Raw genomic sequence first — 26,160 nt, 5'->3', positions numbered from 1 at the left:
TCTTCTCCGGCCGCTTCGTTATTCCATGATCCGGACGGTAATAACGAAATTTCTAGAGTTGTCTTGAGTGGCTGTTGTTGTTTGCTACCTGAGTGCTAATGAGACATTCAGACGTTGATTGTTCTTCCAATGACTATTTGCTGTATGAACAAAAAGGTAAGTCTCATTAGCACTCAGATAGCAAATGGTCAGGCTTATCACCCTTCCAATGACTATTTGTTGTATGAACAAAAAGGTATATCTTGACGTTGATGTTGGCTTGTACTAGAAAACGTTTCAAGTTGAGAAATAAATAATTATAAATTTAATATGCATTATGTTGACTTATAATGTTATATATTTTACATAATAATATATGTTCAAATATATAACATTTAATGGGATTTGGTATTATACAATAAAATTAAAAATAATATAGATACAATTCTATCGGAGAACCAAAATATAATAAGCTGTTTAATTATACATCTCGCATTGATTTGAATTTTTTTTTATAATTTAGCATTAACATAAAGTAATTATATTTTGTATTAGTTAAAATTGTTATAATATTTTTATAACAAAAAATAAGTTGACATGGTGATAACTGTTTTTATTCTTAATAGAATAAAATAATCCGCAAGAACTGCAACCATACAAATATTAAACATAACTCGCTATTTACATTGTTAAAAAAAAAAAAAAACTCGCTATTTACATGAATGGGTTTCACTTTCATGTTGATTTTAAAAAATTGCAGCCTTTTTTTAAATAAATTTAAATCGTAAAAATTCTGATATTTAAAAAAAAAAAGAAAAACTACAAGAGAAACAAGAACCGTCTGTTATTCATACTCTCTCTGTCTCTATCTCTAGTACTTGAATCTCGTGTTACGACTTTAGCGATAGATTCTCCCCCAAAACCCCTTTCAATGGCGGATCAATCTCCTCAAAGCCCCACCCTTTCCACTTCCCCACCTCCTCATCCACCTACCCTTCAATCAACAACCTCGGAACCACCGCCTCCACCGACACGCCCCTCCCTCTTCCCCTTCCTCACCTCTCTGAACAGACCAAAGCTCCGCGTGACGTCTGAATTCGACAGCGACAGTCTCCTCTTCCTGAACAAAGTCTCTTGCAAGCTTTTCGACAACCTCGCCAAGCTCAAGCTGTCGTTTCAGAACAACTCACAGCGCGAGGTCACTCAGCCTCAGCTCTCTCTCACCTCCAAGTACCTCTCTGTTCTCTATGATGTCGAGGAGAAGAACACTTTCATCAAGAGCACTGTTGATGTTTCCCCTAGGCTTCAGCTCCGTGCTCTTCATAACGTCAATGTAATAAAAGATTGAATCTTTTCTCTGTTTCTTGCCTATTATCGAATTGAGAGTAGAGAAGGAATAAAAAACAATACTTTTTGAGCTAAATTGGTTATGGAACAGAACATGTTCTGTTTTTTTAGAATGTTTCATTGTTTTTAATAAAGATTGAATCTTTTCTCTGTTTCTTGCCTAATGTCAGTGTAAAGATTGAATCTTTTATCTGTTTCTTTGCTCATTATCATTGGTTTTTGTCGAATTGAGAGTAGATAAGGAATAAAAAACAATACTTTGGTTATGGAACAGAACATGTTCTGTTTTTAAGAATGTTTCATTGTTTCTGAGTGCTGTTTTGTACAGCTTAGGATTAGGATTGTAGAGTTGTTAAGTTCAGTTCTTGATTGTGTTGTCGTAGGCACAACAAGGAGAGGTTGCTATGGAGGCGAATCTGGCTGAGCCTGGCTACTCTCTGGAGCTTTCATCACCTGTTCCTATTGGTTACGTGAGTCCCATCTCTTCCATTTGGTGTGTGTGCATTATAGATGCTTTGTGTAATGCTTGATGGTTTTGTCTTCTTGCAGCCAAGAGCGACTCTTAAGTTCCCATTAGGTGAAGTTTCGATACAAGAGAGAGAAGAAGAGGAGGAAGAGGAGGCGAAGAATAAGAGAATGTTATCTATTAATGGGATCCTCAAACGTCAAGTTATGGATGGTGTTTGTTCCGCTTTGTACACAGATGAAGAGTTGAGGCTAAAATATGCTTATAAGGTTTAGACTTTTACAAAATTTTGTTCTTTGCTTTATGTTTTAGTATGCAAATGACTTGTAGAATATCCATCCTTACTTCACTATCTTTTGGATGTGACAACAAAGCTTTACTTGTTTTTTGTTTCATACAGGATGAAGCATTGTCTTTCATCCCAACAATCTCCCTTCCTTCCAACGCTGCTTCATTTGCATTCAAGCGCAGGTTTAGCCCTTCAGATAAGTTGAGGTTAGTGGCCTCTCTGTCTCTACTCCTTTCTCTTTTTGTATCATCTGCTTAATTAGTTGTGCATTGACTATGTGGAAGTATACAAGTATCATGATGATGACTTGCTATGCATGCAGCTACTGGTACAAGTTTGATTCAAACATGTGGAGTGCTGTGTACAAACGCACGTATGGTAAAGACTACAAGTTCAAAGCTGGTTATGACTCTGAAGTACGCCTTGGCTGGGCATCTCTCTGGGTAAAACCACCAAACTTACCGTTTTCTTTTCTATCCTCTATTATCTGTGAAACTCCTTTTCACTCATCTCCAAACCGAGTCATAGTATTAGCATTCTAATTAATGTGACATAGCATCTGATGAGTCTGTGGTTACTTTACAATAGGGGTAATAGTATAGCTAAAGACACTACCCTTTGCTCTTGTGATAAGCCTTTGAGTTTGGTTATTGGAACAGGTGGGGGATGAAGCTGGGAAAGTGAAAACGACCCCAAGAAAGATGAAAGTGCAGTTCATGCTTCAAGTTCCACAAGATGACATCAAAACCTCAGTCTTGATGTTCCGAGTCAAGAAAAGATGGGACATTTGAATGAAAAAAGAAAAATCTAGAATCACAGTGTCTCATTTACACTTTTGCATACTCTCTCTGTAATACTGTTGTGAAACCACTGTAACAAAGATTAGTATAAACCTTCTTTTAGAAAGTTAGACAATAATACCAAAATATTTACAATCATAAATTTTCAGAATACAAATATTAGTATTTTTATATATATGACAAATAATCCACACAGATACGTGTGTCAAAATCTAGTTAGGTAATAAAAAACAATTAAGAAGATGATTGTTATATTAATCACTTGTTAAAAATAAGCTTTTCAACAAGATCAACGGAATGAAACAAACACTCCAGCTGAGGTAGAAGTGTTACTTTCGTAACCGTACAGCAAACCTCTATCTGAACAAGAAGCTTCACTTCCATATCCACGTCATTATCTTTAACTAGCTTAACACGCCGGTTCCTTGGTCTGCGTGTCGTCGAATGGGAAACTCCGGTAAAGCTCCGGCGGTGGAATCTCCGAGTGATATCTTCCAACGGTTGGTGAGAGAGGATTCTTCCGGTAACAAACCATAACTTTCTCTAATCTATAATAATCGATCTTTTTTCTTTCCTGAAGCGATCTTGGTCGTTGTTGATTGTGTATTGGTGTTTTTAAGGTGGTTGGGAGAAGACTTGGAAAGCAGGAGCAACCCCATGGGACTTAGGTAGACCAACTCCGATCATTAAGCATCTCGCTGAGACTGGTTCGTTGCCTAAAGGCAGAGCTCTTGTTCCTGGTTGTGGAACCGTATGTTCTTGTACTTTTGTCTCTTTGCTTCTTGAATAATCTTCCTTGTTGCAATGAAACATGTTTTGTCTTATGTAGGGTTATGATGTGGTGGCAATGGCATGTCCTGATCGTTATGTGGTTGGACTAGATATATCAAGAACTGTGGTTGAGCAATCATCAAAGGTTGTGACAGTTTTCTTGATTTTTGAGTCAAGATTCTTGTCTTTACACCTTTTATTAGCATTTTGTGTTGCATTTAACAGGGTCTAACACATTTTGTTTTAATCTCAAATGTAGAGATTTTCCTCACTGCCTAATGCAAAATACTTCTCTTTCTTGTGTGAAGACTTCTTCACTTGGGAGCCAGATGAAAAATTCGATCTCATTTTCGACTATACGTATGTCTTTGTATAATCTTATTCAATACAATATAGACCATTGCTTATATAACATTATGTGACCATTCTTGCAGCTTCTTCTGTGCATTTGAAGCTAGCGTGAGACCTCTATGGGCACAGCGTATAGAAAAGCTTCTGAAACCTAGTGGAGAGCTTATAACATTGATGTTTCCTGTAAGAATCATAGCATCTCTATTCTCTTATATGTTTCTGATGAGACCTGAAAAATATTGATGTCTTTTGGCAGATGGATGAGCGTTCTGGAGGTCCACCTTACAAAGTTTCTGTGTCTGAGTAATGTGTTTGTTCTCCCTGTTATCTCTTTTACTAACCAGCAGCAACATCACTGACACGTTGTGGCGAAATCTTCATTCTGTGATCTTTAAAATGTTGCAGTTACGAGAAGGTTCTGATTCCACTGGGGTTTGAGGCTATCTCCATTGTGGATAACGAACTTGCGATAAGACCACGCAAGGTAAAAATATCAACATGAAACTTTTTAATAAGCGTTAAGATGATTAGATAATGTTGACCTTTGGAATCCTTGTTCAGGGAGTAGAGAAGATTGGAAGATGGAAGAAGAGATCTCCAACGTTACGCTCCACCTTGTGAATGTGATGATTTGAAGCTTTAATTATAAGCTTTTAATCTGGATGGTTTGTGATTTTTTTTCACTGGTAAACTAAACGTGTATTTGTACACACAATATTTGAATATATAATGTATTGTAATATTCAAAACATTTTTCCCCTTCTTAGTTTAGTAATAAGTATGAAAATTCAGTTTGGGTTGTGCTTGTCATATGTATCCAGCAGGTTGAAAAGGTTTTGTTGAGTTTGTCCATGCTTCATGGCTGCTTCGGTGCATTGTTTATAGATACTTTGTTACCTGATGTTTTGTATAGATATGTTTTGGTTACTTTGTTCATATGATATGCTATTTTATCGAATTATGTTATACAGTTAGATGATCATGTTGATGGACCTCCTTGCCAAGTACTAGTCTAAACATAATTAATCTTTATCTTCTCCTTAATTTTTCATGATTCTGAAACTCCCTTTATGTCTCTCTTTGGTTAAAAGATAATCAAACTTATTTATATGTTTTTTGTAGCTGTGAGGAGCTTTTCATTCCCTTAGGATTTGAATTTTGAAGCAGTCTCTATTCTTGGTAACGAACTTGCTTGCAGATACAACGCAAGGTAGAAAAAACAATCCAACTTCATCACTTAATTAAACTCATTGTGAAACAAGAAAGATTAAAAAAGATTTTAACGTTTGATATTAAATTTCAGGGAACTGAAAAAGCTGGTAGATGGAACGAGAAGGCAGTGTCCCATGCATCATGTTTCACGTTGATGAGACTGGCACACCTAAAAGACAATGAGACGTGTAACACATTCACACTTCAAACTTTTTGTCGGTTGTGTTTTAAACAATCGATGTCGTGTTCACTTCGACTAAGTGTGTGTACTAAAATGCTTGATAATTCACTGTGGGTGGAAATTAGGTTGTACATTGTCTTTATCTTATTGCTCATATTGGATTTTGTGGTCCGCTTATCTTTGTGACTTTGGAAAAAGTGTCCAGCGATGATTCTGGAGCCACGAATGTTCACTTGTGAATAATAGAGTGGAACTAGGGCCACTGATTCCACTTGCTCGCACGGCTGGATAGTGGATAAGAATGTGTCGTTCACCACAAGGTCCTTCGAAATTGATCATAACGTTTTATGCATGATATTCATGAATGTGTATTTCGTTATGTATCTAGGATATTTTAACCAAATAATTTGGTCTTTTTATGAAATGGATAACGAGATTGTTAGGATATTTAGTCAAATTCTTACAATTAAAAATGTATTTAAGTATATCAATTTCTCATATTAAAACTCGAGATATGCAGAAATGCTAATAATTGTTTTTTCATTTTTTTTTGGATAAATTGTTTTTTTTTTCATTTTTCCTAATCAAAACACCAATCGTAAACAATTACACCAGTATTACACCATATTCGAAATTGCTAATAATGTTTAAAACTCGGTGAGTAAATGCTGGAAAACAAATCTGCAATCATTTATAAACCCCAGATACATTAACTTAAATATTTATAAAAGTAAGTAAAAAAAATAGAAACAACAGATTTATAGTTAAATGAAGAAGATTATAATTAAGCTATTTTCTTACCTTTAATTAATGATGATGAGTTTTGGCCGAGAAAAAATCCAAAATATATGGTTATAAAAAACTAAAATATCTACGTGCTCCATTGAGAACACACATAAAATGGGCAAAATCATTGAGGGTGAAAGGACAATAATTAATGGCTATATACAAAAGTTAAATTTTCAATTATTGGTTTCTTATTTTTACATTTATTAATATAATATCATGGCCACTGTAGGGTATATAAATTACATCACATCTGCTTGAAGTTCCACACCTTCAATATCCACACAAAAAAAAAAGAATTGCTAGAGCTTGCGAGAAACCTTAAAATGGCTGAGGAACAACAAAACTCAGCTCACATCAATGGTGAAAACATCATCCCTCCAGAAGATGTTGCTAAGTTCCTGCCCAAAACTGTTGAAGAAGGTGATTCGTTCCTCCCTCAATATTACTTATAAAATTTTTTTTGATCAATATTACTTATACAATTGTAACAGAGTTTTAGGTCTTTGTTCTCTAGTAATATGAGAAAAATCATTACGGATTTGTGACAAATGAGTCACACTAATCAATATCATATGCTTTTTGATTGGATCTATATGGTTTCTTTTTTTTTCGCGCTATATGGTTTCCTTATCCATAGCCACAAAATGGATGGAACTATTTTGGATTTCGTTAGGTAGAGAAAAAAAATAGTAATACTAATGTGAATACTATTAAATAAAATAAAAAGGTGGATGGGAAAAATGTTGGGAAGATGGGGTAACACCATGGGACCAAGGAAGAGCCACACCTCTTGTTGTCCATCTTGTTGAATCTTCTTCTCTTCCTCTTGGTCGTGCTCTTGTCCCCGGCTGTGGCGGAGTTAGTCTTCTTCTTACTCTTCATATATTTTTTCCGGCTCGGTTTAGAGAACAAATATACTGACCAAACTAAGATCCAAGCTAGTTTGAATTGTGCATAAGGTAATTATCTATTATTTTTGTTAAAAATCATGAATGGAGCAGGGTCACGATGTGGTTGCGATGGCAAGCCCCGAACGTTACGTTGTTGGTTTGGATATTTCTGAAAGTGCCCTCGAGAAAGCTGCTGAGGTTAATCATATTCTCACTATGTTACTTTCATCGTCAATTACTGAATTTTTTATTAATTACCTTTGGATTACATATAGACTTACGGCTCCTCACCGAAGGCCAAGTACTTTACGTTCGTGAAGGAAGACTTCTTCACATGGCGTCCTAACGAATTATTCGATATCATTTTCGATTATGTGTGAGTTAGTTAACTATTTTAACATAATCTTTGAAATCAGAAAGAAAAAAAGAAACCAATATTCCAAGTAACAGGGTCTTCTGTGCCATTGAGCCGGAGACGAGACCTGCATGGGCCAAAGCCATGTATGAACTCTTAAAACCCGATGGCGAACTCATTACTCTCATGTATCCGGTAATTATTTGATATTTTGTGTAATTATTCCATTTTTAATCAATCATATATTAAAAAAAATCTTGCACTTTTTGTTTATTAGATTACCGATCATGATGGTGGACCGCCATACAAAGTAGCTTTCTCTACGTACGTAAATAGCCTCTTAATTTTCGTTATGTACATAGCTATTCTAATATTTATGACATGAAAATCTGTAGTTACAGTAACAATTACAAGTAGATTAAGTAATCAATACTAAACTGTTAATTTTGCTTGTGTTTCTTGTGGTTTAGCTACGAAGATGTTTTGGTTCCGGTAGGATTCAAGGCAGTGTCCATTGAAGAGAATCCATACTCCATTGCCACTCGTAAGGTATATACACTGACCACATTTTGCGGCACATATAGTTTAAGCTCGCATTAGTTAAGCCGTATGGAATGGAACAGATTGAACTTATCAAAACCGCATCACATTGTTACACTAATCATTCTTCGTATGCTTCATGCGCCCCGGTTCATACACATAAATGTATATACTTATATATACTAGAGTCTAAGTTGGAACTATATGACTTTGTGTAAATACATATCCCAATACCATTATACTATATATATAAGAAATTAGTACATGGACTACAGTATAGGCCATATTGAACAGAACAATGTCATTTATAGATCTACTTACAATTCCAAACATATATCAAATTTTGAATAACTTAGGAGTTACTATTGTAAGTTTTAATATTAGATGTACCTTCTAACAATATAACTAGTTATCACCAAATTTTAATAATTTGTTAACATTATATTTTCTTACCCTTTTGTAACCAAACTAACATAACTAATACTCTTCTTGTATTATATTAGAAATGGTGTTTTCAAGAAAGCGAAATTAGTCAGATTTTACTATTTATATTCGTAAAATCATTTTAACATTTTTTACAAATTATAGATTAATTGTTCGATTTTTTATCTGGTTAATTACATAATCAGAATTGTAGTTGCAATTTAAATACACGTAACTGATTGTTCATTACTTCATTGGATTGGTATATGTATTTTGAAAAAATGAACAGGGTAAAGAGAAGCTTGCTAGGTGGAAGAAGATCAACTGATCCAAGAAAGATCTCTCTTACTCTTTACTAAGAGTCTTATATGCACATTCTACCAATGTATTAAGTATGAAATGAATATTCTACAAATTTGCCGATTATTAATAATAAACTTGATGTTTGTGATAATATAATTCAATTAAGAGAGACTAATTTTAGTTAATTACAAAATTTAAATTTGAAAAAAACTGAGAATAGAGAAAATGGCGTGTATTACAAAGAAATCTCTGATTACTTGCCGAACACTCTGCTCTATCTCTACTCCTCTTACATTTTCTTGATCTCCTTCTCCCCTTCCTCTATTTTCTCAATCTTTCCTCCATGGAAGCCAACGCCAACCACTATGAGGAACAGAGCTCCGACCACGCTCATGTGGGTTCAAATACTAACTTTGATCTATAATTTTCATTCATTTTTAACATTTCATATTAGTACTTTAATTTGTACCAAAAAAGTACAAATTACACTTTCACAATATACATACATACTTAGACGTAATACAGAACAACTCAGATCACGGACGCAACATAATACTCTTGCGCCTACGACGGTTGTTGTTGTGGCCCTTTGAATTCATAAAATCAAAGACAACCTTGTGGCATTACCACACCAGCCTTGACTCCTTTAATATTCTTACACGTCGAAGTAGCCGACCGTCCGTTGAACGTTAGTTTAATGTCATGCAATCTAATTGCTTGGCACGGGTTACTGCGACTGCAATCAAACGTTAAAGCTTGTTGTGTTCGAGATGTCCCTTGAATGTTTCTATACACGACCTGACTAATCTTCACACCAGAACCCTAAGAAAATATAATCAAACAAAACCAATCAGGTTAATTTGATATAAATATTCCATTGTATCCTTAGCGGTTAATAGCTTTACCTGTTTAGGACAGCCTTGATGATTCGGACAATAATTCTGATCAACAATGATTGGATTCTGAACGTTTTTCATGACCAGATTCTGAAACAAAATGTTTCTCACAAAACCTGTGCTTTGTCTAGCCCATGTCTTGATCCGAACACCATTATCCGAACCCGAAAAAACAGAGTTTATCAACGTTATGTTCTGTACCCCAGCTTCATTAGCATCTCTCCCTAGACTCCCAATACTGCGACAAAGTAATATCATAAAAATCAGTATATAACTTCAAAATATTTGAATCTTGCTCTCCAAGCTATCTTCAATTGTCATACCTGATTCCATGGCCTGGACCGCAGTTGAGTTTAGACATGTAGAGGTTACGAGTTCCCGGACCGATAGAGATACAGTCATCTCCTGTTTGAAACGTGCTATCGGTTACGGTCACACCAGTAGACGCTTGGACGTGGAGGCCATCTGTGTTGGGACTTTGGTCTGGAGCCACTAGCTTCACTTTCCGGACAACTACATTGTTGCAGCTGTTTATCACTAAATGTGTTACTTGGCTGTTTATTGACGTTAGGCCGCTCACTACGACGTCGTTTGCCCAGTTAAACGTCATCGACTGCAGCAACATCATCGCCACCATATTTTATAATTTTTCGTAGAGATAGCATAAAACATTTAAAAAGTTTTTTTTTACTATTTAAAAAGGAAAAAAAAGTTAGTTAAAACAGTTATCTTACTCTGGCTCCACCAGGACAACTCTTTCCGGATTTTCGACAAGCCCAAAAAGATGCACCTCTAGCATCTAAAGTTCCTCCATTGATCGAGATCCGGTTAACTTCAACGAATAAGATCCAATAACCGGAATTACCTAAACCACGGTAGTCTGAAGGAGCTACAATCGTTCCATCGATCAGAAACGTGATTCTACTGCGACATGGACCACGAAACTCCACCGGTTTTAACAAGAAGCTCCCTCTAGGGACCGTTACTGTGACACTTGCAGCTGAGCGGCAAGCAGCTTTCCACGCGCTGAGAAAGGCTTTTGTTAAATCGGTTCGACCGTCCGGTTTAGCACCGAAGTTGACGACATTGTAGTTGGAAGCAGCCATTGACGTACCCATCAGCAAGAAGCTTGAGAAGAACATCAGCAAAGCAGCCACAAGCTTGTTATTAGTATGATCCATTGATTGTTTCTTACAAAGAGAGAAAAATAAATCTTTGTAGATATTTAGATTTGAAAGTATTTCTGTGTTTTTTGTTTGTTTGTTTAAGTTAAGTGTGAGGATGAAGGAAAATTATACGGCTACGAAGGTTATTTATATGTAATTGTACATACAGTTGTATAGTTAAATATTTGTATTTGGATACATTGACTTTATTTTAATTATATAATAATGCTAATGATTGCTTGATCATATGCATATATGAAATCCAAATGAATGAAATGTACGGTTCGCATAATCGCATGTTATGATAAGCAGTTGTGAGTTCCTTAAGCAAGTAACGTTGATCTTTAAACAAGAAAGCATGTGATCCATGTTCACTTGCATAATTTATATAAATAATTTAATTGGAAAATGTGATGTAGTGTTAAGTCATTGATCATGGCAAAAGAAACAAATACAAATCATGCAAGTGTTCGTAGACTTTTCTAGTGTTCTTCGGCTAAGGGTATTTAATACAGTATAAGATTTATCTACAATTAAAAACGAATATGAGAACCACTGGATCAGGTTTCATGTATAGCATAAGTTATGGCATGTGACATGTGGACTGTGGAGATGTTTATATATTCAATCACAGCCGTAGAAGAAGAAAGGCCTCCGTATCGTACGGTCATGACTCGCCGCATTAGTCAAGAAAAAGAAGGGTTACTAAAAGTCAACCAATGTTAACTTACCACGTCACAAGAAACAGGTAACATGGGATATGTAATGTAATAATATAAATATACGGTCATTTGGGAAATTAACATAGAATTAGAATTATTATCACATGGGCTTACGTGAAGGTATGAATGGATGGTGGACCGTACCGTTTATCAATATCGGTTATCGTCTCAAGTCTTTGAAAGGCTTTCTTCTGCAACTGACCGTATAATATAGTCTATTTTGTTTTTATTTGGATATACGAACACGTTGGCTTGAGACCGAAGGTACGTATCCGTAATGTTAAAAAGTCTTACAGAAAACAAGGGGGCGGATTCATATAGATATATAAGTAGTTTCGGTATTGGGCAATCAAACTGATTGCTTTACGTATATCTCCGTTCACACCAAATAAATGAAATTTGAAAGTTATAAAACATGTTTTCACTACAATCCAGTCTTTTAACTCAGTCCATGTGTAGTGATGGCTTCCACTACAATCCAGTTTCATTAGATACTAAAAACATCATCATGTCGCAATAAATACTATAACATATATACTATATGCATATGATATAAATGATTTTTGAAGTGAATGAAAGATGATAATCATTCAAAAAGAATTGTTTCTCAATTTTTTTTTTTTTGAGAAACATAAACCCATCAAATTTTTGTCAAGTGTTGAACACAATATCTCATCAGAACATATAAAAAAAATCTCATCAGAACTTTGGAGGAGTTTTTTAATGAAAAGAGGACATCATTTAGTAATAAGTTCAAAGGATTGGAACCAATGGGAATGCTCTTACATGCGGCTATATCACCAAGTGAGAGTGTAAGTGAATACAAAGCGCACGCTGAAGTTTCCGTGCGGAGAAAATGAAGCATAAAGAATTTATTATGTTATGTCATGTGACATGTGGTCATCGCATGGAGGAGATCCAATCTTAGTCGTCTACACGAATTTTGCGTTACTAAAGTCAACGTAAGAACCTCAAATAAATCGTCAGCCAATGATTTATAACAACTCCACATGATATGGAAGAGAGTATATCAAATATGTTCCCTTCTTTTTCTTTTCTTTTTTTTTAACACAAATATGTTACCTTCTTCTTTTCTTTTATGCCATGGTTCTATATGCTCTTACAGGCTGAACATCGGTTAATTATATGTACTGTTTTCTCCAAGAGAGTTATTGAAATCTAGATCTGCCTTCATAAATGTTCTTGTAATGCCAGTATTTTAATCATATAAATATATTTTTAAATCATTTTGATCTGTCTGGTTGGACGCCAAATAATAAATTTGATTTATGTTTGAAAATTGTTTATTATATATATATATTATAAATAAATGGCCATTTGTACAACCAGCTTCATATATGAAATTTCATGCAAAAACAGAATTGGTACAACCACATTGATAAAGAGAACAACCGAATAGATCACTGCTATTCTTCATTTCAATTCACACCAAAGAATTCAACACATTTTAATTCAGATGAATCTGAGGTTAAGAAACATCAGACAAATCAAACAAACATCACCTTATAAGATATCTACACCCATCAATTAATCTTGGGGTTTATATATAGAATCCCAATTGTCAAATCTTGGAATCCTGACTCAGAGACAGTTCCTTGGAATCACTACTCCAGATCTTCGTCCATGGACATTCCTGCAATAAGAAGCTGATGATCTTCTCATGTAAGTAAGTCTAATGTCTTGTAGCCTTATTCCTGTGCAATGATTGCTTCTACTACAATCCAGCTTCATAGCTATTGGTGTTGTTGATGTTCCTTTTATGTTTGCAAACGTCACTCCACTTATCTTCACACCAGAGCTCTATTTGGTTAAATCATAAAAATGTCCATTAGAAATAATTCAAAACTATGTAAGAGATCTGAGTTACACCAAATCAATTAGGTTATTCACCTGACGAGGGCAGCCTCTTCCATTAGGACAATAGTTTTGATCTATTATCACTGGATTATCGACATTCCTCATAATCAAATTACGAAATACCACATTCCTCACAAACCCTCTGCTCGGTCTAGCCCACGTTTTTATCCTTACTCCATTTTGTGTCTTGGTGAAAACAGAGCTCGTGACGGTTACATTCTGCACGCCTTCCTCATTAACGTAATCCCCAAGACTCCCAATGCTGAATCAGATTTACAAGCAACCCTTAAGTTAATTTTCTTTTTTTGTTTTACAAACAAGTTAATTAGTTCATTAATAATATTTAAGTCGATTATTGTTTATTTTAGTTACCTGATTCCATGTCCAGGTCCACAGTTCACGCGTTCGATCCATATGTTCCTAGATCCTTGGCTAAGAGCAATGCAATCATCACCGGTCGCAATGGTTCCACCACTAATGGTGACTCCAGAAGAAGACTGGACGTGGATACCATCGGTGTTAGGGCTTCCACTTGGAGCCCTAATCCTTATGTTTTGAATACGAACATTAGAAGAATGATGAACCGTGACGTGCATATTCTGGCTATTCAATGACGTTAGGCCACTTAGTCGTACATTGTTGCACCAGCTAAACGACATAGACTGCGGAAGAAACCATATCGATCATTATATATACCAAAATAGCTAGTAAGTAAAGAATCAATCAGGTTTTGATATAAACATACCCTTGCACCTTGAGGACAATGACCACCATTCTTTCTACAAGACCAATAACCAGCCCCTCTAGCATCAATGGTTCCACCAGAAACCGAGATCCGGTTTACCTTAGCGAATAGGATCCAGTAACCAGAATTGCCTATACTCCAGTAATTCGACGGAGCCACGAGCGTTCCATCGATTTTGAAAGTAATATGGCTTTTGCAAGGACCCCAAAAGACTAGGTTTCTAACCAAGTATGTTCCACGTGGAATGTAGACCATAGCTCGAGCCCTAGAGCGGCAGGCTAATGACCAAGCCGTCAAAAATGGCTTGGTTGAATCAGTTCGTCCATCACCTCTAGCTCCGTATCTTTGTACGTTAAACGAAGGCATTGCGTTGGACGAGTTAATAAGAAAGAAAACAATGGAAAATAGTATGATGACTAAAGGAAAAGAGATATTTTTGGCCATCTTAGATTTTTCTTTTCCTAGTTTTTGATGGCTTTGTATGATTGTAATGATTTTGAAGAAATAATGGAGAGTTATATATATACACTATACAGGGAGAACATATTTTTTTGTTATAGATCGGAGGATTGGTGTATTAATGACTAATCACGTCAAACGCGGTGCATTAAAATAAACGTGACCTAAGTTTTACTTGATTCCAAGTTATTTAATCATTATGTACTTATGGATTCTTTGTGTACACATTGTTATTGTACGAATAATAGTCTGCAAGATAATATTGTCACTTTAAGTTATCAATATGCATATGTATATGAATGCTAATGCATGTTTAGTGAGTTTCTTTTTCAAATTAACTCATTTTTTTCAAAAAAAGAAATTCTTAACATTTAAAGTCTGATATTTAAAGTTATACTGTTTAGTTTTGAAATAGTTTGGAAATACATACGAAGGCTTCACGATACGTTAATGTAGAAGTGTTGTTTTTATTCGGTAATAAACAAGAACATTAATCAAGTTGAGAAGAAACCTATAATCAAAAGCTATCTGTGACAGTTGGAATTTATTGTAGTGTCACATGGAGAAAATTCTGCAGGATAATTGGGCGGGAATATATGCAATTCATGGCTCATGCAAAATTTGTTTAGTTTGAATCGGTAATATAGTCCATGGGAAACAATATTAATCCCTCAGTAGCTGAATCTGTTATTTAATAATAATTTTTTTTATTGCTGGTTAGTCTTGAATGAGATATTCATGAGCCTTGAGAGTTAGCACAACAAAATGCCTATACTTTTGTGGTGTCACGTTCTAGATCTGGACACAATGAACTTCTCATTTTTTATGCATTGCTTCAGATTACTTGTTTATTCGCCCGGATAACAACATTTGCTTAAGTGATGATGTTCACTGTACTAGATCTAGAACGAAGGTCTTGTTTACTTTCCCAAGCCAACTTGTTTCGGAGTCCAGAAACATACTACTTGTAAAATGATATAATATGGTTAGATGCGTGTGTGTTGATTTCTTTCCTAAGGATATTATATAGTCTTATGTTTTTGTCAGACGTATAATCCCCTCAGGCCCGGTCCGGAGCCTAGGCAAAAGAACCGACCACTTAGGATATCATGATTTTAAGTAATAATTTTAGCTGCAAAGAGAACACTAAATTTTTTTTTTACATGAGTAATAAGGACATAAAATTTGAAATGCGCATAGGGGATTAAGACTAAATTGAAAATGTTGGACATGCGCTGAATCCCCTATGTGAATTAATATAGCAATTCCTTCTAAACCGGTAAAATCCATATCTAGACTAATGGCGAGCTAGAAGCCTAGAACGAAAGGTTAATGATACTGACTAGGCGTAAATTGTTTATCAAAATCAGTCTCCAACAACACGTAGATGTTTGGTCAATTACTAATTTTTGGGTCTATGCTAACTTTTATAAGTATGTATACAGAGGTGTGCCAATGGTATAAGTTTTGAGACATTAGCCTCAGGCCCCACTTGTTTTAAGCAATATAGGGGCCCCATATTTGTAGTCATTAGCAAAATGATAATGTAATTAGTGTTTTACTGGAAAAGAAAACATATGTTTTCTTCTAAATAATTCAAACCTTTTCTTCTGGTTTCACTTATTGTCATGGACACAAGCTTTTTTTTTTGTCCGTTGAATTTTTTTTGTCAGTTTAAAAGTTAGATATATATTTTTTCCCCATCAAAAATATTATATTTCCACTGGTACTTTCTATAATTTTTTTTTTATAAAATAACTTCAAAATCTAAAATAACAAAATATCAACTTTTATTTAGATTTTGTATTAAAAATTATTGTTAGACTAGTATTAGAATTTGTATTATTATCTATAATAAAAAATTGGACAATTTTGCCTTAGGCCCCTAATACTCTAGGCACGGCACTGTATGTATATCCACAATGGTGCTACTGTGTACAAATGCGTGACAATCAAAGAGAAGCATGAACACAGCATGATGTCCTTACCAATAAATGCAGCAAAGCATATATGCAGACGTAATAAATGTGTTACGTGAACTTAAGCATAGCATATTTTTGAGATCTTGCAATGCATGTGATCAGCACTAGACACCATTATTATAGCATACACAAATAATATTTGAAATTTATATTGTTTGAATGCCTAAGAGATTTTGAATCTCTATGCCGGTACATTTTTCTTAAACGAGATACAAACTTTTTTTTGTTCTAGATACAAACCATATAATTTAACTTCCTTTAGAACAAAACTCTTCCAGCGGAAATTTGAATGACTTTCAAAATCTGGATTATGTAATCCGATATTACATAAATTTTAGGAGCATCATTCTTCTTGGTGTAAGGAAAGATGGACTCACATTCAAAATTGGATCCTTGAACATGAACATGCCAGTTAGTATTGATACGGCGCAACATGATCCTTCCATTGACATTGTTAATTAAGTAACTACTGATAAGTATATACTCTACAATTTAGTTAATTAAATCTCGTCTCGTCTCATCTCATCTTATATTACTGTTTCTCTCCATTGGCACGCCAATTGAAAGTGCATGAACTTGAAAAATATGAGTAATCAAATGTCTGAGTTAAGAGAACATTCAAGTATAAGGAAACAATTATTTAATATAGGGGAAATTTGAAAAACATTTCGGTGTGATCATTGGCCCAATATCTCCTCCGTATTATTTTCCACTTGTCACGTTCCGTAAACATGTTGATCTACTCCACCCATCTACATTATATTTCTACGGACTACAATATCCAATCATCCAAATATTGTTTTCCCATATGGGTTCCCTGATGTTTATAATTTATTGTCTGTCTTTTTTAACCTTTCAACAACTTTTTCAGTTTAATTTAATTTTAGATCTTATACAGTTACTCGGAGTTTGACGATGAATGTAACATGTGGATGCTTTGTGGAGAGTGTGAACACAAGATCACACATAATGCAGAATAGTATGATATTTTTTTACCTTAGCACAAACTTTTTTTTGTTCATTTGCTATATATATGTGACATAGGTACACGGTAAGCAGCATATTTTCATTAATGAACTTTGACTAGTAATTTACCCAGTTTATTTTTGACAAAAAAAAATTGTCACTAGAGCATTTCCAATGTAAAACTCTATTTTTTTCTTTTAAAATAGAATAAAAATAAAAATTGAATAAAATTGTTCTAACCCTACTCCATTTATCACTCCATAATAGAGTGATGAACAAATAAAAAATAGATTACTCTATTTATGTAGTAAATTTTATTATAGAGTAGATATAAAGTTGGGTTGTAAAATTTTTTACTCCATATTCACTTTTACTCTCTTTTATAGGAATAAATAGAGTAGAGATGGAGATGCCCTTAAAGCCAATCGCTTACTAAAATACATAGCCACATGCGTTGATCTTGTGTATATTGCATAGGCTGATAGGCACCAGGCAGCATAGCCAACGTGAATCATGTCCATTTAATGTTAGTTTCCTCGTTTTTTCAACCATTAAACTTTTGTCTTAATAAGTCACAAATTTGAATCCACAATATTGTTAAAGATCAATGCGCAAGAGGCTTAACTCACTTGGCTGCTACCTTGACGTAACAGTAAAAGTATAAACAAGAGAACCATAGCCGTTGTTTTTGATGGATTAATTATTCAGTTATTAGTTGTTCAAAAAAAAATAGTACTATTCATTTATTAATCCTTTTCTTTAAATAGGAAAGGAAAAAAAAAACATAAATTATGATCTCAGATCCCTACAACAAAGAGAAAATCAAATACATGGAAAATGGTTTCTCTTTTTTCAATGTGTCACCTAGTCTTCCCTTATTAACAAAACATATACTCCATCCATTTTATTATAAATATCATTTAAGATTTTTGTACATGAATTAAAAATAATAATTAAATGTGTTCTCTTACCTCTATTTAATACATGATTGTGTTTAATTTTATTGATTATTGAGCTAAGAGTAAAAGTAAAAACTGAAAAATATATATTTAATATTTACCATAAAAATGTAAAAGAACACTTATAATAAAATAAAATTTAAAAACTAAAATGACAATTAATATGAAAAATATAATAAACTCATTGTTTGGACTTTGGACTTCGGACTTCGGAGTCAGGCTAGTCAGCAGTACTCAATCCAAGAACTTCTTGTTTGGTTAGATAGACAAACATATAATAAACGAATTCTTCTATCACATGGAATTCAACTCTTCCTTTCCTCCACGGACTATGACGGGTCAGATTACACAAAATACTTTTTTTACTAAAGTTTTACAAACGAATTTTTGACACAAAAATACTTACAACGATATACTCTTAAAGTCTTAATAGAATAATCACAAAAATACTTACAACGATATACTTTTAAAGTCTTAATAGAATAATCACATTGTGCAGACAATATTAAGTACGGGAACTTTAGATAATTGGGCGTAATTAGACAAACACTAAGCATAAACCATTTCACGAAAAATACCATTTTCCCAAAGGTCTAAAATGAATTTGTGATATATTGATTCTATCCACACTACGTGATCTGCGCTAATACAACTTTTTGAAAGTTAGATTTGATAAAGTAAACAAAAGTAGATTAATTTTGCGGCATTGATCACGTTGGAGGTGTAGCCAAAAGTGCATAGACTTTGCGTGTTCTTTTCATAAATTAACTAACTCCCCGCAATTCCACGTACATTGTTTCATGTATCTCTCCAATGAAAATATATTGACCATTGCAGTTTCACTTTTCAACATTTTATTCTACTTCTCCTGCTTTTGCATTCACATCCTATTTTGGTGTAAAGAAAATTGAGGAATACGTTTTGTCCTTTACGTAGTTCTTTGACAAAAACGGCATACATAGTTTTTTTCAGAATAAATAAAAAGATGGAGTTTTTTTAATCTAATCTCTTACAATTGCAAACAAATGAACTAAGAAGATTTATATAAAAGTTTATCATGTTAACAACAATTTTTATTTTTATAAATTCAGGACTAAACTCGAATCAGTCCTTGAAATCTGTAAAATCCGAAGCTAAAATTAAATGTTTTGCCAAAGTGCTATTCAATTATGATATTTGTTTTTTTGTCAGTTTTAGCTCAGCATTGCTCTAATTTTCTCACACCTATAGCAAAACTTTCTTAAAAATATTTTATGAGCTTAGTATTCAACTTACATGTGATGCGTTTTAAATGAATAATAACAATCATGCAAAACAAATTCCACCTAATTTTTTAGGGGTTTTTGCCAAAACTAACCCACAACTTGATTTTAATTCCAAACCTATACCCAAACTTGAATCAAATGCAAAACTAACCTAAAAGCCTAGTGAAATTACAGCTCAGCCCCTTGTGACCAAACAAAAAAACAGAAGCCATTTTTACGAATATAGCCCCAGTAAATCGTCTGAGTCGTCTGAGATGTTGGAAGTCGTCTGGACGACTGAAGTGTAAGTCGTCTGGACGACTGAAGTGTAAGTCGTCTGGTACCAGTTTATTTTAAAAATAATTTATAAATCTTGTAAAAAAATATTTTGATGCGTAAAAAATAAAAATCAAGTAATTATAAACAGTTTTAACTGATATAAATTAAGATATGATAAAATTGATTTGTTTTGAAGATATATGAGTGGAAGTAGTGAATCATGAAATACTTTGGTTTAGGAGTTTGGCAAACATATGTTGTAGTATTGTATGTATTGTTAGGGTTAGATTTTGGAAAACTAAAATGTTTTTTTCAAAAATTAGTTTTCACCTATATGTGTTTATTTCTGTGTATAGTAAACACTTTTCAAGTTTGATTTGGTTTTATGAAGTGTTTAATTAGATAATTAAGTTTAGGGGTTATATTTAGGGTGTGGACGACTTATATTTCAGTCGTCTGTTAAATAATTTACCCGGACGACGTATATTTCAGTCGTCCAGACGACTTACTTGTAAGTCGTCTGGAAAGTCTTCTATTTTAGTTTCCCGCTAAAAATATTTAATTTCCCGCTAAAAATATTAAACTCTTCTGGACGACTTACATGTAAGTCGTCTGTTTTAATTTCTTCACCAGACGACTGAAATGTAAGTCGTCCAGGAAGTCGTCTGAGTCAAAAATATTTAATCTAATTGGATTTTTTGTCTCCCTATATAAAGAAAAATTTACACATTCTCTCTCCTCCTCTCAAATGGCTGCAACAAAAATGTAATGTTCATCATTCTAAAACTCTCCAACCTCTCTCTAATCTCTTTGACTTGAAAACACCAAACTTTATATGAATTTTTCAGTTTTGTCTCATGTATTTCTTACTAATCTATCTCTTTTGCAGGTTTTTAATCAAATGGTACTCATCTTCCACTAATTTAGAGGTAGATCTATTAATTTTAGATATGTATTTTTGTGTGTTCTATAAATGTAGATTTATCTAATCTTCCACTCATTTTCTCTATTTTTAAGTCATTTGAACGTTTTTGAATATGCAGGTTTTTCAGATCTGGATTTGATGTGCAGGTTTTTCAGATCTGGAAGACTTCTGGGACGACTTACCTGTTAGTCGTCTGGAAGTCGTCTGGAAGTCATCTGGAAGTCTTCTGACAAAGTCGTCTGGACTTCCAGGAAGTCGTCTGGACTTCCTGGAAGTCGTCTGGACTTCCAGGAAGTCGTCTGGACTTCCAGGAAGTCGTCTGGACTTCCAGGAAGTCGTCTGGATTTTTCTGAGCGTTTTGGTAAGTTCTTATGTCTGATTTTTCTTCATTTGGTAACTTCTTGTTGTATAAAGTTCTTACTTTTTTCCCAAACTAAAACTCTCCAAACCCACTCTAATCTCTTTGACTTGAAAACACCAAACTTTATATGAATTTTTCAATTTTGTCTCATGTCTTTGTTACTAATCTATTTTTTTTTTGCAGGTTTTTAATTATTTGGTACTCATCTTCCACTAATTTAAAGGTAGATCTATTATTTTTAGATATGTATTTTTGTGTGTTCTGTAAAGGTAGATTTATATAATCTTCCACTCATTTTTTTCTGTTTTTAAGCCATTTGAACGTTTTTGAATATGCAGGTTTTTCAGATCTGGATTTAATATGCAGGTTTTTCAGATCTGGAAAACTTCTGGGACGACTTACTTGTTAGTCGTCTGGAAGTCATCTGGAAGTCGTCTGGAAGTCGTCTGGACTTCCTAAAAGTCGTCTGGACTTCCTGTAAAGTCGTCTGGACTTCCTGTAAAGTCGTCTGGAAGTCGTCTGAACTTCCTAAAAGTCTTCTGGCAAAGTCGTCTGAACTTCCTGGAAGTCGTCTGGACTTCTTAGAAGTCGTCTGAACTTCTTAAAAGTTGTCTGGTCTTGTCTACTCAAGTGGAATCCAAGCTTGTCTTTGTAGATGAATGATCTATAATAGTTTTGTTTGTGATCTGTTTTATGAATTGCATGTATACTCTTTTAGTTGTGAATTTTTTGTAAAATCAGTAATAATGTTTTCCAAGATGTATTAAATGTGCTAACAATGTGTTTACACATTTACAAATCAATGAAATAATAGACTTCAGTAGCCTTTTTCTTATCTTTGGATCTCTCATATGCAATAATAAACTCCAATGGCCTTTTTCTCATCTTAATAAACAAGAATGTTGGTAAGAGATGGAAACAAACAATAGTAACTAGTCAAAACATATCATATTTTTTATAATTTTGCATTGAAAAACTTAGTCAAATTTAGTAAAACTAAGGGAGAGAACATATTTTGTAAATATGAGTTTTACATATCTTGAAGTTACTTATCACTCTTAAAAATACAAGTTATTCAAAAACTAACGTAGAAGACTTAAAAACTAGTGGAGAAGACGCGGACGACTTCAATCTAAGTTGTCTAGACGACTAAACTATATGTCGTCTGGTCAACGCAGAGGTTATTTTTGCAATTGACTTTGAAATCTGTTATTTCGGACGACTGAAAGTTAAGTCGTCTACTATTGTTTGGTTAAAAAAAAAACTCCAAAAAAGCTAGACGACTTACATTTCAGTCGTCAGAGGTTAGTTTTGCATTTGACTGGATTATTTCAGAAGTTTGACTTTTTGGACGACTTACGTTTCAGTCGTCTAGTGAAAATTAAAATAATAATATTTTTTTAAAAGTAGACGACTTAAAGTTAAGTCGTCATAGGTTAGTTTTGCAATTGAAAAAAAAAACTTCAAGATTTAATTATATACAGACGACTTATAATTCAGTCGTCCACGAGACGACTGAAATGTAAGTCGTCCAGGATTTACGAGGTTTGACCAGAATCTCGGAAAAAAATCCTGGACGACTTACAATTAAGTCGTCTGGTGGACGACTGAATTATAAGTCGTCTGTGTATAATTAAATCTTGAAGTTTTTTTTTTCAATTGCAAAACTAACCTATGACTACTTAATTGTAAGTCGTTTACTTTAAAAAAAATATTATTATTTTAATTTTCGCCAGACGACTGAAATGTAAGTCGTCTGGGGAAGTCAAACTTCTGAAATTATCCAGTCAAATACAAAACTAACCTATGACGACTGAAATGTAAGTCGTCTAGGTTCTTTGGAATTTTTTTTGAAACCAAACAATAGTAGACGACTTAACTTTCAGTCGTCTCAGGTTACAGATTTCAAAGTCAATTGCAAAAATAACCTCTGCGTTGACCAGACGACTTCCAGGTAAGTCGTCTACAGCCAGACGACTGAAAGGTAAGTCGTCTACAGCCAGACGACTTCCCAAGTAAGTCGTCTGACGAACAGATCTGGAAAAAAACTCGATGTCATACCTTAAATTAGTGAGATAAGTTCCTTAGCATACATAAGGCTTCTCCAAGCACACAGAATCACAAACGGAAGTCACCCACCCATAATCGTTAGCTTCTATGACTCTATGAACCATGAAAATTTTAGAATCAAAATCTTGAGTTTTTTTAGCTCATTGTGGAGAGAAAGTGAGAGATATGTTGTGTTTAGGTCACAAGAATGGAAAAAGAAGAAGGGTAAATCGATTTTAGGAGCATTAAGAGCTTCAAATTGGTTGTTCATGGTGGTTGTGGTATTGATGACAATGGCAATCTTGTAATTACTTGAAGATGATGAGGGTGAGAGAGTAAAAATGTCATTTTCGAAAAAAAAAAAAAAAAAAAAAATGGATGGCATTTTCGTAAATTATATGAACTTGTGGGGTGAATAGGGCAAAACCAATTTTCAAAAAAAAAGGAGGTTAGTTTTGTGTTTGACTTTAAGTTATAGGTCAATTTTGCAAAAATCCCATTTTTTATACATGCCAAAACCAATATAGAAAAAAACAAAACACTCTTCATATACAAGACAAGCACTATAAATACATTCCATAACCGTTAAAGCTTCCAACACCACCACCACCACCACTACAGCACTACTCCACTCTCTCTCCCTCTTTAATTATCTCTGAACAAGTGTAAGTTAGCGACATACAATGGCTTCACTTCTTTTCCTCTTCGTCTTCTTCTTCTCCATCTCCTCTTGCTTTGCTCATTCCTACAACGTCTTGTCCTTTGGAGCAAAACCGGACGGAAAAACAGACGCAACCAAAGAGTTTATGGCGGTTTGGGAAACGGCTTGTGCCTCGTCTCGTCCCGTGACCATTGTGGTTCCTAAAGGCCGGTTCTTGTTAAGGAGCCTTAATTTCGACGGTTCCAAGTGCAAGCCCAAGCCCATCACGTTCCGTATCGACGGTACATTGGTGGCTCCGGCTGATTATAGAGTTATCGGTAATGAAGATTACTGGATTCTTTTCCAGCATCTTGACGGAGTCACCGTCTACGGCTACGGCGGAGTTCTTGACGCTCAAGGAACTTCTCTATGGGGTTGTAAAACATCCGGCAAGAATTGTCCTAGAGGAGCCACGGTACGTAACGTGCTAGAGATTTGACCAATTAACCTTCAATTCAGTTAATTAAACATTCGATAAATTCATTTCAAAATAAGAATTATATAACTAATGACACACTTTTCTGAATTATGAAGTTTTGACGATTTATTAAAAACATTTCAACCATTCCTAATTCACATGGACCAAGTGAGGAACCATAACACCATGCATAGATAGATCAATATCATCTTTAATGTAATTTAATAAATGAGACGGTGTTTATCATGAGAATCAGACCATAGGGTTTCAGAGCTCAAGAAACATTGTGGTCTACGGGCTGACGTCACTCAACAGCCAGATGTTCCACGTCGTCATCAACGGTTGTCACAACGTAAAGCTTCAAGGAGTCAAAGTATTAGCCGCAGGAAACAGCCCCAACACAGACGGTATCCACGTTCAGTCTTCCTCCACCGTCTCTATCTTCAGTACCAAAATTTCCACCGGCGACGATTGTGTCTCCATCGGTCCCGGAACCAACGGTCTATGGATCGAAAATGTAGCATGTGGTCCCGGTCACGGCATAAGGTATATGTACATTTATTATGGATTCTTCTCAATGAATTACAAAACTGGCATATGGTGAAAATTTATAACTCATGTCAGTATCACGTATAAACATAATATTTCGAATAAATGAATATAAAATACTATTAATAATTATATTTCTATTGATATGCTTTTATATATCAGTAGATCTGATAAAAGAAAAATTAAAATTTTGACAATATTTTGGATGGGATATTGCATAGCATTGGGAGCCTGGGAAAAGATGCAGTGGAGTCAGGTGTACAGAACGTGACTGTCAAAACGGTGACGTTTACGGGGACGCAAAACGGAGCGAGGATCAAATCATGGGCCAGGCCCAGTAGTGGATTCGCTAGGAACATCCGCTTCCAACATTGTGTAATGAACAACGTAGACAACCCCATAATTATTGACCAAAACTACTGTCCTCGTAGCGAAAATTGCCCTCGCCAGGTACTATACCTAATTTGATTAAGTAATACAGATACATAATGGTACTTACTAGTGAAGTTTATTCATATAATTTTATTTAAAAAAAAAAACATCAGGTTTCGGGTATCAAAATCAGCGATGTGTTGTTCGTTGATATACATGGAACATCGGCAACTGAAGTTGGAGTGAGACTTAATTGTAGTCCTAAGAAACCGTGTACCGGAATTCGACTTAAGGATGTGAAATTAAAGTACCGTAATAAACCGGCTGCGTCGGCTTGTGTTCATGCCGGAGGGATAGAAGCTGGATTGTTTCAGCCAAACTGCCTATGACAAAAATGAATATATGTCTCTCTTTTTTAATTATTCTTACATAAAATTAAAAAGTATTGTAAATTGAGATGCATGAGCCTGTGGCTGTTGACGGTCCACTAGGCCGAGAGCCTGGCCTTGCTTTGTAGGGATATGGTTCATAGCAAGCATTGATGATTTCATATGTGTTGCGTAAGTTATGTTATTTGTTAGATTTAATATTATTTTTACTTACCTATTTGGGATTTTTTTTTTTAACTTTCTTGATTATATGGCTTTTACAGTTGTGATTTGTTCTTGGAGAAAATATATTAAAAGACAAGTCTCATCAGTGTTTAAAAAAAAAGTGTTTCAAAAAAAGACAAGTCTCATCAATTTCGTGCAATTTTCTTCTGTTTGTATAACAAAGGTCTGCTAATTGTTTCG

At 34.5% G+C, this 26,160-nt stretch overlaps 6 protein-coding genes across 6 annotated transcripts; 4 read left to right on the top strand and 2 right to left on the bottom strand.

Moving 5' to 3' along the window:
- The first annotated feature begins 809 nt into the window (after positions 1-809).
- LOC106429203 (outer envelope pore protein 37, chloroplastic-like) lies at positions 810-3,019 on the top strand. The gene is made up of 6 exons (XM_013869944.3): positions 810-1,312; positions 1,710-1,796; positions 1,876-2,061; positions 2,193-2,287; positions 2,404-2,524; positions 2,741-3,019. The coding sequence occupies exons 1-6, from the start codon at positions 911-913 to the stop codon at positions 2,870-2,872; spliced, it is 1,023 nt and encodes a 340-aa protein (XP_013725398.2). The 5' UTR covers positions 810-910; the 3' UTR covers positions 2,873-3,019.
- Positions 3,020-3,156: 137 nt separating this feature from the next.
- LOC106429246 (probable thiol methyltransferase 2) lies at positions 3,157-4,754 on the top strand. Its single transcript, XM_013869986.3, has 8 exons — positions 3,157-3,404; positions 3,502-3,632; positions 3,711-3,797; positions 3,912-4,012; positions 4,087-4,186; positions 4,260-4,306; positions 4,409-4,487; positions 4,565-4,754. The coding sequence occupies exons 1-8, from the start codon at positions 3,326-3,328 to the stop codon at positions 4,622-4,624; spliced, it is 684 nt and encodes a 227-aa protein (XP_013725440.2). The 5' UTR covers positions 3,157-3,325; the 3' UTR covers positions 4,625-4,754.
- Positions 4,755-6,331: 1,577 nt separating this feature from the next.
- Positions 6,332-8,881, top strand: LOC106391815 (probable thiocyanate methyltransferase 2). Its single transcript, XM_013832528.3, has 8 exons — positions 6,332-6,605; positions 6,913-7,043; positions 7,187-7,273; positions 7,351-7,451; positions 7,526-7,625; positions 7,708-7,754; positions 7,901-7,979; positions 8,683-8,881. The coding sequence occupies exons 1-8, from the start codon at positions 6,509-6,511 to the stop codon at positions 8,719-8,721; spliced, it is 681 nt and encodes a 226-aa protein (XP_013687982.2). The 5' UTR covers positions 6,332-6,508; the 3' UTR covers positions 8,722-8,881.
- Positions 8,882-9,299: 418 nt separating this feature from the next.
- On the bottom strand, positions 9,300-10,773 carry LOC106429313 (polygalacturonase-like). The gene is made up of 4 exons (XM_013870063.3): positions 10,327-10,773; positions 9,916-10,205; positions 9,602-9,830; positions 9,300-9,518 (listed from the first exon to the last, which is right to left on the bottom strand). The coding sequence occupies exons 1-4, from the start codon at positions 10,771-10,773 to the stop codon at positions 9,300-9,302; spliced, it is 1,185 nt and encodes a 394-aa protein (XP_013725517.2).
- Positions 10,774-12,880: 2,107 nt separating this feature from the next.
- On the bottom strand, positions 12,881-14,827 carry LOC106429268 (polygalacturonase-like). Its single transcript, XM_022718916.2, has 4 exons — positions 14,104-14,827; positions 13,731-14,020; positions 13,392-13,620; positions 12,881-13,301 (listed from the first exon to the last, which is right to left on the bottom strand). Exons 1-4 carry the CDS (start codon positions 14,545-14,547, stop codon positions 13,083-13,085), a joined length of 1,182 nt encoding a protein of 393 aa, XP_022574637.1. The 5' UTR covers positions 14,548-14,827; the 3' UTR covers positions 12,881-13,082.
- Positions 14,828-23,911: 9,084 nt separating this feature from the next.
- LOC106429251 (polygalacturonase-like) lies at positions 23,912-25,979 on the top strand. Its single transcript, XM_022718553.2, has 4 exons — positions 23,912-24,442; positions 24,702-24,991; positions 25,216-25,444; positions 25,540-25,979. Exons 1-4 carry the CDS (start codon positions 24,011-24,013, stop codon positions 25,753-25,755), a joined length of 1,167 nt encoding a protein of 388 aa, XP_022574274.2. The 5' UTR covers positions 23,912-24,010; the 3' UTR covers positions 25,756-25,979.
- The last annotated feature ends 181 nt before the right edge of the window (positions 25,980-26,160 follow it).

Source organism: Brassica napus, chromosome A4 (genome assembly GCF_020379485.1).
Source record: "Brassica napus cultivar Da-Ae chromosome A4, Da-Ae, whole genome shotgun sequence".
In the NCBI taxonomy this organism is placed as follows: domain Eukaryota; kingdom Viridiplantae; phylum Streptophyta; class Magnoliopsida; order Brassicales; family Brassicaceae; genus Brassica; species Brassica napus.
Note: the sequence above shows the minus strand (reverse complement) of the source record. Positions and strands in the feature narration are given on the sequence as shown.